A 13,606-nucleotide genomic window follows, 5' to 3' on the forward strand; every position below is an offset into this window, starting at 1 on the left:
TCTCTCTCTCTCTCTCTCTCTCTCTCTCTCTCTCTCTCTCTCTCTCTCTCTCTCATACACAGCTTGATTTCGTTGTAGGAAAATTGTGGAACAAGTTCTGTTTTCAGGGGAGTGTAGGAAACCTATGAGTTGAGTTCTTTTTGCAGAGCAATGCACCACTTCTGAATCGGAAAGAAATTTCGTTCCCTTTAGATGTTTCTTCCCTTGTGGAAAGAGATGATAGTTGGAGGGTACCAGGTCTTGAGAGTATGACGGGTGGTCTACATATTCAAAGCCAATGTCGCATATTTTCCGTAGAGTTTCATGTGCTGTGTGTGCTGGTGCATTGTCCTGCAAAAAGTGCCCGACCCATAAGTTTCCTACAACGAAGTCAAACTGTGTAGAAGAGAGAGAGAGAGAGAGAGAGAGAGAGAGAGAGAGAGAGAGAGAGAGAGAGAGAGAGAGAGAGAGATGCTCTCTTAAATAGTTGTCCTATCCCCCTGTAAAAGTAACAGCTTTACCCTTCCGTTCACGATACCCTTAAACACACACACACACACACACACACACACACACACATATATATATATATATATATATATATATATATATATATATATATATATATATATATATATATATATATATATATATATATATACATATATATGTGTGTGTTTGTGCGCGTGTGCGTGTGTGTGTGCGCATGTGCGTGTGTGTGTGCGCATGTGCGTGTGTGTGTGCGTGCGAGAGCAAACCAAATAGGGGTCATTCTAACAACATATTAGAGACAGAAATGGACGTTGACACGACAAATTGTGAGAATGGCAGATAATAGATGGACAAGAATTATTCGAACCGTAACAAGAAGTTTGTTAAAAAGTTAAATAGGAAAAATATAGGAATTAACATTGATGGGGAATACCTTAATTAACAACTTAGATTTACTGATGACATAGTTGTGTTTCGAGAATCATGGGAGGAATTGCAAAAGATGATGATGATCATCATCTCCTCCTACGCCTATTGACGCAAAGATCTTAATAGAGAAAGGAGAAATGTGGGACAGGAAAGGATTATGAGTAAAACTTGAATAATATTCAACGAAAATGCAGAGAGACATCAAATAAGGGTTATGGACTAACCTCCATAGGTTGTTAATGAATATACATATATAGGACAGACAGTAAGTGTTTCCCCAGGATATGAAGCTGTAATTAAAAGGATAAGTAAATAAGAGCTTGGTCCATTTATTCAAATGTCTTTATTATTGAACAATGACTACGGTCAATCTGAAATGAACATAAACCATATTTAGAATAAATGATGAACAATGTATATAACTCAATGTTTATAACCCTCTAATAAGAATTAGATGGAGAACTCTGGTAAACAAAATAAGATTGTGGAACTTAAAATGCCACTTTCTCTAAAAAAGAAAGGTATTTAATTAGATGATCCTACCAGTATTAACTTATACAGTATATCAGAAACTTGGAGCCTCATTAAAGCCGTAGAGCATATGTTAGTTACAATGCAACTAAAAGAGTAATAGAAGGAATAATTATGGTCTCCAAGTTTTTGATGCGTAAGTTACTACTGGTAGGACAATCTGATTAAATACATTTCTTTTTAAAGAAAGTGGTACTTTACATTTCATAACCTCTTATTGTTTACCAAAAGCTCTTCATTCTATGATTATCCTTCTTTTAAATTAGGTCTCAAGTCTTTGAAATTAAAGAAATCAGCAAAAAAAAAAAAAAAAAAAAAAAAAAAAAGCCTAAATAGATTAAACTATATAAATATGATAAATAATCAATATGAAATGTTTGACGATACGCATAACAAATATACAAGTGATTAAGTTTTTAAGAGGTTAGATCGGGAAAATGTGGGAATTAATATTAACGAGGAATACCTTAAAAACTTAAAGTTTGCAGATGACATAGTTCTATCTATTGAATCATGAAATAGAGAAAACAAAAAATGTAGAAATAAAAATGAATATGAGTAAAACTAAGACAATGTTTAAAGAAAATGCCCAGAGACAACAAATAGTGTTATGGACGAACCTCTGGGTATTGTTAATGAATATACACGTACTTAGAGCAGGCAGGTCTATATTAGAGGATTGTCTATTTATATCTGTTGTACATATTATAATTATTCTATGATCCTATTTCATTTATGTGCATTATAGGATCCTATTTCATTTATATGCATTGCGTCGTCTATACATTTGCGCTCATTGTGAGAATGTAAGCAAATGGTGTTTCTGGATCATATAATAATTATAATATGTACAACATATATGAATAGACAATCCTCCACATATGAGACCAAAATTAAAATAAGGATAAGCATAGGACGGAGAGCTTTAGGTAAACATTGTGAGATTATGAGAAGTAAAAAAAATATGCCTCCTTTTCTGAAAATAAAAGTATTTACATAATCATATGGTCTTACCAGTATTAACTTATGCATAAGAAATTTATAGCCTTACTAAAACCTTAAAAAATATGCTAATTACAATTCAACGAGCTTAGGAAAGAATAATGATGGTAATAACACTAAGAGGCAGTAAAAGAACAACATGGATACGAGAGTAAACGAAAGTAGAAGGTATTCGAACAACAAGTAAGAAAGGGAAAGGGACATGAGCAAGATAAAGAAGAATGACAGATAATAGATTGACAAAATAGAATAACAGAACTGGTCCTTAGATACTGCAAACATGGCAGGGGAAGGAATGAAAGGGTAATGGATCCACGACCAAAGAAAATGTGTGGGTTCAGACTTGTATAGAAAGAGCATAAACAGACGGTGTGGAAGGACCTGTCTGAGATCTTTGTCCTGCAGTAGACTATCTGATGATACACAAACACACACACATACACACACACGCACACACACACACACACACACACACACACATATATATATATATATATATATATATATATATATATATATATATATATATATATATATATATATATATATATATATATATATATATATATATATATATATATATATATATATATATATATATATATATATATATATATATATATATATATATATATATATATATATTCCGAGAGGCCTTTATTCAGTTCAAAAGCTCTATTATTCCAGGTACAATTTTGCTTGCAACAATGTTTTCTAAATTATTATATCTATTATTATTATTATTTCCAACAAAACTCTACGTAAAAAAAAAACATCTTATCGAGCAACGCAAAAATACTTTAGGCTTGTTGTCACTATTTGTTTTGGAAACTGCCTTTTTTAACAATAAGTATTTTTTTTTTAAATTGTATAATTCAATTATTTTTATTATATTATTCTATATAATGATAAATGATAGTATTCGAAGAATATTCATTTGACAGATGTTCACTGATGTAAAGATTTTACGAAGTAAACAAAACATTCCAGGATCGAGCGTCCGTTCGTCACGGAGGAGATCGAAATGTGAAAAATTAAGATTCCACATTGATGTTGGGGTTAGCAAACATGGGTAATTGTCTTCTCTTACTGGGCCTTAAGAAGGAAAAAAGGTAGGATGACTGACTGAGTAGTTATTATTACATATTTATCATAATGGGGAGGTTTACAAATGAAATCCCGGCAGGCTTAGTTGTACCCGTAACCTTTAGCACATAACAGTAGTTGACCCCAACTGTACCGGAGATATGATTGGAATGGATGTAGCCAGGGTTGTATGTAGGTTTGGGCTTGTTCTGCAGTCGTATAGAAACTATTTGAGAACGCCGAGAGGGGCTATTTCACGTAGTTTTGGCGTGGCTGTTGATATTGGTTTTGTCGTGAAATCTCCGCGATATAGAATCTTAAAGTAAACTCGTTTCAGGTTTATGTGTAGCAAGGAATTGTAGGTTTTCTCATACAAAGTGTGCAATAAACTGTTACAGTTTGGATATAACTTCACACATTTTCCTAGTATAATTTAAAGTGCTGTTAACTTGCTATATAAATTAGTTTGAAGTTTCAAACTGGGTATTTCAATTTATACTTTTTTTTAGGGGATTTATTTCTCGCTCTCCACCAAACACTAAAGGTCTGTTCAGGATGAAACTTTGAACAGTTAAAATTAATTGGTTGTTAGAAGAGAGCAATCATGGTTTTATTACACTTATGGACGGAAAAAGTTTTTTCTACAAAAAGACAGGTGGTTCCCATAGAAAAACATATGTTTGAAAAAAAAAAATGACCCTTATTTTCAATGCAAATAAAAACTTAATTATCTAAGAAATGATACTCAATTGGGATAGCGTGTGCAGCTTAGCATTTACCGTTTGCCAGTACATAGGAGCTGGATGTTTTTCTTTTTCTGCGAGCAAACGGCGGAGCATAAACCATGTTTTTTTTTTTTTATATCCCCGTTCTTAGAGGTTTTAACAGGTTTTTGGTTTATTTTCTGTTGAAATGAAGGCCAAATTCAGTGAAAGCACAGTATGTACTTCTAGAAAAAACAATTTTTCAATATTAAACTTAGCCGGTGATTATATAAGCTGCAACTCTGTTGCTCGACAGAAAACTCTACGTTAAAAATCCGCCAGCGATCGCTGTACAGGTAGGGGGTGTACATCAACAGCGCCATCTGTCGGGCAGGTATTCAGTACTCAATGTAAACACAGAACTCAATTTTCTCTCTGTCGGGCTACCGGCAAGACCTACTAATTCGCTGTGCTAACTGGATTTGTTTTCAAAACTATTGGTGAAGTACACTATTCTAGTTTTGAGCTTTCGCTATGCAGGTGTTTTATCTTCATCTCGAAACTTGAACTCATTTTGGATAGATTTAATTATGGTGGCAAAGATAGTATGGACTTTCTTTCACTTTTAAATGGCCGACCCTTCCCTTAGACGGAAGTATGTTTAGGCTTTTAGTAATTATATCACGTTATAGATTTTCCTCTATATATTTCATATCTCTCCGCCTTTATTAGGCCTCTTCGATTAACTTTCCATTTTTTATAAACATATAAAAATAAATTTTAATGCTTTGTTTATATAGAACTTTTTTGGGCTCAAGCCATGTCGTCCTGATGGAAGTTCCTTAAGGGCAGCTTCCTAGGGTATATTACAACTACAGCGATATTCCCAGAGAATTTACCTTCAGGTACCCAGAATTCTAACTCCTGGAGCGAGTATCCCTAAGAAAGACCTTAGGGATATCGTAAATATCAGTGGACGTATTCTTGACACGCCTCATAGCAATCTATACCCCGAATAGAGTTAACACTTCGTAGGGGTAAAATGGCAAGAAAACGAAAACGATAAGAAAGGGGGGGGGAGCCGTTCATAAGGCATCCCTCCTCCCCGTTTCGAAAGCGTGCCCTGCGCCGCTCACGGCGCCATCTGTATTCCTTTTTGCGTAGCTCTACGACTCGGTGTATTTTCCCTGTTTACTACCCAATCTTGGAATTTTCTCGTTAATAATGCTTTCTCCAACTTCTTCTGCCTCGGATAAGTTGAGTATTATTTCTTTTATGTATAAATGTAGGCTCTTGGTTAAAATTAAAGTTATTAAAAGAGTTATCTTTGATACAAGAGCTGTTGCCTGCTGGAGGCATCATGGATGCTGTCGCTCGCTAGAATAGGATTTATTTGTTAGCAAGAGCGACGTTCCCAGCCCCCTTTGCGCTTAAATATTAGCTACTTAGCTTATTTAGGAATTCTGTTATGATGCGATAGTAATGTGCCTGGCGAAATTACCAAGGCTACCAACACTAGTCTTCGTAGGCTAGTTGTTGGCCTATGTACTTCCTGCATGATAATTAGTCTTCCAAATGTGAAATTATTGCTTTAAGCGTTAGGCAACGTTATACATATTAGTCCTTTTCGAGTACCTTCCAAGATAGTATTGATGTGAGTTTCGGTGAATTAGGTAATCGATTCTCTTAGTGCCTAGGCTAGGTTGTCTTAGGTCATTATAATATTATCTGTTCCCCGTTTGCTCCCTTCTCTTAGGGGAAGGGGCAAACCCTTTCCCTCTGTTTAAGCCTTAGGCTTAACTCTAGTGGTTTATTTGAATTAATCTTCAAATATATCTATGCTGGGGTAGTACTGTACCTTCCCGTTCCAACAGTATTGGTTCAGAGGGTGACAGTACAACAGTGTTTAGTCTGAGCCCGGTTTGTCTGGCATGGGGCAGAGTCTCCCTTGCCGATTGACTCGGGCACTAAGGGTTCCCCCCTTAGTCCACCTTGTTGGGTTCCAGTAGTGATCCCTTTACTCGGTGACTCATCAGACTGTCCTTGCCGTTCCGGTCTCAGGATATGTTCCCTTTTCTGGAAAGGCAATTCCTTCCTTGCCGTGGTTCGTGGGAGGCAGCCAGTAGTGCCGGCCTCCCTCTCGGGTCTTTCTCTAACTGAGATGAACTGTCTTAGTTGGGAATGACCCTTAACCAAGGTAAGGTTGGATAGGACCCTCTGTCCTTCCCTTCTCTTTTTCCGTTCATTGTGTCAGTCGTCTGCATCCTTGCCTAGCCTAGGTTGGGATGAGGAACTGACGTGGTCTCCTGTCGGCCGGCAAAGTGTGCCGACCGGCAGAGACCATTACTGTGAGTGCTGCCCGGTCCTTTCTTGGTCCCTCTATCGCTGCCGTCTGAAAATTCAGTAGGCAGCGGTTAGGAAGCTTGACTTAGTGTCTTCCCCTTCCTTTCGGCACTCTTTCGGGTGCCGGGCTCAGAGACTTATAGTCTCTTAACCCGGCACTCACTCTTTTGTCTTAGTATGTGTTGTCCTTGCCGTCTGCCGGCCTACAGGCCGGCCGTCGGTGGGGAGGGGTGTTCTCCAGTTCTCTTGCTGTCGGTCGGCGTTGGGTGTATACCTTTGCCGGCCGGTCTATTGCTCATCTGCCGGCCACTACAAGTGGGGCCGGCAGCCGAGTGCTGCCTAGTGTGTGGGGGCCAGCCGGCAGGGTTTGTTTACTGCTGCCGGCCGGCCCGCGACACTGCCCAGTCAGCCGGCCACTAAATATGATGGCCGGCAACTCAGTGCAAACCGGGTGGCTACGGTCTGGCAACCACTGCCGGCCGGTTCAGGCATGGGTTCTGGAGTTCTCCCCAATAAAGGTGATCTGATGTTGTGTACTTGAGATCTACCTTTCGAAAACAAGGGGGGGGGGGGGGTGCTGAGCGGCAATAGCCGGCTGGCACACCACCCTCAGGTACTGTATCAGTCCTCTCTTGGTGGTATATTCAACCAAGGGAGTTCATGATGTAGTAGGTTACAACACTGTCTTTTCTATCTTACTTGTGTTACTGGTATAATCACCTGGTGTCGCCTTACAAGGATAAAAGATAATTCTTTTATTCCTGGCCAGAATGGTATTATTTTACCTTAGGTGTGAGCTACACCTAATTTCCTTTGGAAATACGTTCTCTGGTTATTCTAGTAAAGACTAACTATGTGACTTGGCCGGTGGGCTTCCACAGGTGTTTGTGTGGGTTTCACAAGTAGGTGTCTTTCCCTTATTCTTTTGTTGAATACTCATTTGTTACATGTGAATTAAAATTCACTTGATATTCATGGAAATTTTTCTTCTTTTACAGGAGGAGCATCCGAAGTGTGATAGTGTCTTCTGCAATGTCCGCAGTAAGAACTTTTGCGGACATACCTCGTGTAGGAGGCACGCAGCTTGTGCAGCCTCCAATGATGAACATCGTTACTGGGATCCGCAGGTATGTGCTGTATGTACTAACCTGCTATCAGAGGCTTTTGAATCCCCTAGGTCGGCGGAGTCAAGAGATGCAGCGAGGGAGAGGCTTCGTGTATGGGTAAGGGGTTTTCAGAAAAACACCACTGGACCTTATCTTCCTAACGAGAAGATGAGGGCATACCTTTTTCCCAAGGCTTCCCCTGATGCTGTTGTTCCCCAGCCTCGGCCGGAGATCCCTCTGATCCAGATCCCAGTGGAGGAGGATGTCGCTGACGCCTTGCAGGACATCCAGTTGGACGACAAGATGTCCGACTTGTCTGATCGTGCGGAGCAGGATCTCCTCGCAGAGGGCGAGGAGCAAGATCGAGATCCTATTGCTGTGGAGGAAGAGGTTCCCGTTTCATCAGACGTGCCGGTTCAGGTCCCTGAACCTATCCCCTCTACCTCGTCCGCTCTTCCAGCAGAGCTTGGACAGGCTCTCTCTTCCATCGTTGGTATGATCCAACAGATGCAGAGGGAGAATAATCAGAAGGCCGCTACTTTGGAGCTCCAGATGCAGAAGATCACAGCATCACGTGGACCTCCAAAGAAGCTCAACGTTAAGGACCTTCCTCTGTGCTCGGATGCCAACCCGTGGAGATATGCCGAGGACATGCCGATGACGATTGGGAAGATCGTCATGTCGGAGAAACTGGGTTCAGTTCCCCTTGAGGAGGTGGAATTCTGGCCCAGTAGAGGGGCCTACCCGGACTGCTATGTCCGTTTGAAGAAGGAGCCGGCTTCGAAGGAGGAGACGGAACCAAAGGAAGTGATTATCCTAGATCACTCCAAGGCTCAAGCCACCTTGACAGCTGCTTTAAAGGAGAGGGGGTTCTCAAACTCGAAGGTTGCCGCCTTGAGCAAGAAACACCCCTCCTTTGTATCCTCCCCGGCTAGGGCCTTCCCCTTTATGCAAAAGGGGTTTGCGGCCGTCATCAAGGCAGTTGAAGCTGGCAAGCCGTGCCCGTCTTTGGAGGAATGTAAACCTCTATCGCTGGCATTGCCAATGGATAACAAGGACTGGAAGGAGGTGCACCTTACTTTCTCGGTTGGGAAGTTAGACGCCGACATTGCAGGACAGCAGTTCGGCGAAAACCTTCCCAAGTTGTCGGAATTCCTTCTTCGGAGGGAATTGGACACAAAGGAGCGCCTGGCAGCCTCGATGTCTCTCCAGACCAACATGGAGACGATGGCTAGCGACCCCAAGATGCCAGAGATGTTCATGGTTATGGCCAAAATCCATCTGGCCACAGTAACCAAGGACCTCTATTGCTTTGTTAAAGCAAGGAGAGCCTGTAGGGAGTTTGTGTTTGCCTCGGCCACAGTGAGGCACGAACCCAAGAGGCTAATTTCATCTAACATCTGGGGTAAGGATCTCTTTCCCAAGGACGTGGTCAAAGAGATCGTGGACAAGGCTGCCACTGAGAACCGCAATCTTCTCCTGAAGTGGGGCCTGTCCCTTAAGAGGAAGTCTTCTCCGGATGAGGGCCCTCAGCCGAAAGGAAAGGCGAAGAAGTCAAGGTTTTCCTCCCGTCCAGCCAAGTCCTTCAAACAGCAAAGACCACAGCAGCAACAGCCAGCTTTGCCTCCGGTTCCACAACTGGTAGCCCAGACCCCGACCACCTTCCAATGGGTTCCCCAAGCAATGTCATCAGCTTCCCCTGCATTCAATCCCGTGTTCGAGGGACAGTCGACCACGTTTCGTGCAAGACCCAGAGGAGCAGCTAGAGGGTCATCAAGACGCCCCTCTAGGGGACGAGGATTCAGAGGTGGTCGCGGCCAGGGAGGCAAGACTGCAGGACAGTCAAAGTGAAGTGTCGCCGGTAGGTGGGAGACTTCAGTATTTCCGGGATCGCTGGACCTTCGATCCCTGGGCCCACAGCCTTCTCAAAAATGGACTGGGTTGGAGTTGGTACAGTACTCCGCCCCTGTGCCCTCAATTTTTCCAACACTCCACCCCCGTTTTGGAGGAGTACATCCAAGATCTGTTGGAGAAAAAGGTGATCAGGAGGGTAAAGTCCATCAAGTTCCAAGGGAGGCTGTTTTGTGTTCCCAAGAAAGACTCGGGGAAACTCAGAGTCATTCTGGACTTGTCACCACTCAACAAGTTCATAGTGAACCACAAGTTCAAAATGTTAACGTTACAACACATAAGGGCCTTACTGCCCAAGAGGGCATATACCGTCTCCATCGACTTGTCAGACGCATATTGGCACGTTCCAATAAGTCGTCGTCTCTCCCCCTACCTAGGATTCAAGCTACAACAAAAACTTTACGCTTTCAGGGCGATGCCCTTCGGACTAAACATAGCCCCAAGGATCTTTACGAAGCTTGCGAGCGCAGCTCTCAAACAGTTACGCCTAAAAGGGTTCCAGGTAGTAGCCTACCTGGACGATTGGTTGGTGTGGGCAGCATCCAGAGCAGAATGCTTGCAAGCTTCCCTACAAGTGATTCAGTTCCTGGAATATCTAGGCTTCATGATCAACAGAAAGAAGTCTCGTCTTTCTCCAGCTCAGAGGTTCCAGTGGTTGGGAATTCACTGGGATTTAGTGTCACACCGTCTTTCCATCCCGATGTCAAAGAGGAAGGAAATAGCAGGGTCTGTCAGGAGACTTCTAGGTTCCGAGAGGATATCAAGACGCGAACAAGAGAGGGTTTTGGGCTCTCTTCAGTTTGCATCAGTAACAGACCCTGTGCTAAGAGCACAGCTAAAAGATGCAGCGGGAGTATGGAGAACCTTTGCATCGAAAGAGCGAAGGGACGTAAAGAGACCGGTCCCACTTCGGCTACGTTCTCTTCTCAGACCGTGGTCTCAAGCCAGTCGTCTAAAGAGGTCTCTACCTCTTCAGCCACCCCCCCGTCAGTGACAATCCACACAGACGCCTCAAAGGTAGGGTGGGGGGGTCACTCCCATCGGAAAAAAGTGCAAGGAATCTGGTCCAAGCTATTTGGGACCTTTCACATAAACTTTCTAGAAGCTATGGCAGTACTTCTGACCCTGAAGAAAGTATCCCCACGTCACTCGATCCACGTAAGGTTGGTACTGGACAGCGAGGTGGTTGTGAAATGTCTGAATCGGCGGGGATCGAGATCCCCACCTCTCAACCAGGTGATGTTAGCCATATTCCGACTGGCGGAGAAGAAGAAGTGGCACCTGTCAGCAGTTCACCTTCAAGGAGTCCGGAATGTGACCGCGGACGCTCTATCCAGGGTAACACCGATAGAGACAGAATGGTCCCTAGACGCAGGATCATTCTCTTTCATCTTGAGTCAAGTCCCAGAACTGCAGATAGACCTCTTCGCGACGAAGGACAACAAGAAGCTGCCGAAATAGGTGTCCCCATATGTGGACCCCGCGGCAGAAGCAATAGATGCGATGTCCCTCGATTGGAACAGATGGTCCAGGATCTACCTGTTTCCCCCTCACAATCTGATGTTGAGGGTCCTCAACAAACTGAGATCCTTCAAGGGAGTAGCAGCAATAGTGGCCCACAAGTGGCCGAACAGTGTATGGTTCCCTCTGGCTCTGGAACTACGACTGAAGTTCCTACCACTCCCGGACCCAGTTCTGTCCCAGCAAGTCCAGAAGTCGACTGTCTTCGCTTCATTACAGAAGACCCGAACCCTGCAGCTCATGATTTTCTCTCCCTAGCGGTGAAGAAACGGTTCGGAATCTCGAAAGATAGTATCGACTTCCTGGAAGAATACAAGTGTAAGTCTACTAGGAGGCAGTACGAATCTGCATGGAAGAAATGGGTAGCCTTTGTCAAAGATAAGAACCCGCACGAGATCTCTACGGAGTTCTGCCTATCCTTCTTCATTCACCTCCACGGACAGGGGCTGGCGGCGAACACAATTTCTACATGTAAGTCAGCTCTAACAAGACCCATTCTATATGCCTTCCAGGTAGACCTCGCTAACGAAATGTTTAATAAGATCCCAAAGGCCTGTGCTAGGCTTAGACCATCAGCTCCTCCAAAGCCTATTTCATGGTCATTAGACAAAGTCCTTCATTTTGCCTCATTACTAGATAATGAGGAATGTGCGTTGAAGGACCTGACTCAAAAAGTGATCTTCCTTTTTGCCCTTGCTTCTGGGGCCAGAGTTAGTGAGATTGTGGCCCTCTCGAGAGAGGAGGGCCGAGTTCAGTTCCTGGATGGGGGAGAACTGAACCTGTTTCCGGACCCTACGTTTCTCGCTAAGAACGAGTTGCCCACCAACAGGTGGGGTCCCTGGAGAATCTGCCCTCTGAAAGAAGATGCATCTCTATGTCCCGTAGAATGCCTTAAGGTCTATCTTCGTAGAACTTCAGACTTCCATGGGGGCCAACTATTCAGAGGAGAAACATCGGGCTCGAATTTATCTTTAAATCAACTTAGGGCGAAAATTACATATTTTATTCGCAGAGCGGATCCTGACAGTTCACCCGCAGGTCATGATCCGAGGAAAGTTGCTTCATCTTTAAACTTCTTTAATTTTATGGATTTTGAACACCTTCGTTCATACACTGGCTGGAAGTCTTCCAGGGTATTCTTTCGCCACTATGCTAAGCAAGTGGAGCAGCTAAAGAGGTCTGTGGTAGCAGTTGGTTGCGTCGTTAACCCTGCTGTTTAACTCTGCGAGGAACAGCGGAATCATTTGGGACTTGGATTCTTGGGTGAATAGTTAGTTATATATGTTGATATAACTGGTAGTGTAGGCTCTCAGAGCCCACAGTGACTGTTCCAACGTGATGGTGATGGTAACATAAGTTCAGACAGGGTGCCAAGCGTTTGCCAACGCTATTGTCAGCAAAGTAGTAACATGGACGTTAAGTTTGATACCGGGGTATGTGTAAGTGACACATATGTTTTCTTTCAGATAATCATTCATCCATGCACTACAGTACTTGTGAAAATTGTTGGTCATCCACCTAGCATATGTACATATTTATGGTGACCATTTCTATTTATTGTTTCTCAATAAACTTGTTCTCGGGAACCTTGCGTCTCCTTCACCTATATTTTTTGATTTCATATTGTTTTTTGAGCATTTAGCCTATGTATATTAATCGGGGATATCTATAATAGCCTATTCCTTAATGCAAAGCCTGGATTATACTGGTTTATACTTTCCTTAGCAATAAGGACTCCACCCCTTTCTGAAGACGGTGGTAGCAGCAAGTTTAATCCTACGCAGATATAACCTTTTGTCTATTTTACTTCGACCAGGGTGCTGGTCGGGACTTTTTCTTTTGGATACGGTAGTCCCGTAAGACTTCGCTTCATATAGAGTGAGACCACTATATGGTACTGGCTAGCGAGTGATTCATACATAGGTATATGTACTCTTCGTTCGTTTCTAGAGTCTAGTAAGACTCCTCCCTGTAGGGGGCAGGAAGCACTCTCATGGCTTATGATTAGTGAAAAGATGTATAACGGTAACATCTTAGGTCTGTCAGTCGAGTTGACTAAGAAACATTCTTGAGGAGTACGGCACGTATTGAGAATCCACAGATACAGTAATGCTCTGGTATACTTCCATCAGGACGACATGGCTTGAGCCCAAAAAACGGATTTTGAGCGAAGCGAAAAATCTATTTTTGGGTAAGATAGCCATGTCGTCCTGATGGACCCGCCCTGCTCCTTTTCAAAATAAATATGAGTGAAAAGGATAGTAGGACCCCTCCCTACATACAGTATCTGTAGCACCTCGTGTATCGCTACAAGGAATACAGATGGCGCCGTGAGCGGCGCAGGGCACGCTTTCGAAACGGGGAGGAGGGATGCCTTATGAACGGCTCCCCCCCCTTTCTTATCGTTTTCGTTTTCTTGCCATTTTACCCCTACGAAGTGTTAACTCTATTCGGGGTATAGATTGCTATGAGGCGTGTCAAGAATACGTCCACTGATATTTA

At 43.0% G+C, this 13,606-nt stretch overlaps 1 protein-coding gene across 6 annotated transcripts in view; it reads left to right on the plus strand.

Moving 5' to 3' along the window:
* Positions 1–3,412: 3,412 nt before the first annotated feature.
* Positions 3,413–13,606, plus strand: part of LOC137625416 (ADP-ribosylation factor-like protein 13B) — a 322,821-nt gene continuing 312,627 nt past the window's right edge. For 5 of the 6 annotated variants that reach the window (XM_068356324.1, XM_068356323.1, XM_068356325.1 and 2 more), the window contains exon 1: positions 3,413–3,545. In XM_068356324.1, the coding sequence (XP_068212425.1) occupies positions 3,484–3,545 (62 nt within the window). In that variant the 5' untranslated portion in view covers positions 3,413–3,483. The remainder of the gene's footprint in view (positions 3,546–13,606) is intronic. The other variant, XM_068356327.1, reaches the window with a different exon arrangement.

Source organism: Palaemon carinicauda, chromosome 32 (genome assembly GCF_036898095.1).
Source record: "Palaemon carinicauda isolate YSFRI2023 chromosome 32, ASM3689809v2, whole genome shotgun sequence".
Classification (NCBI taxonomy): domain Eukaryota; kingdom Metazoa; phylum Arthropoda; class Malacostraca; order Decapoda; family Palaemonidae; genus Palaemon; species Palaemon carinicauda.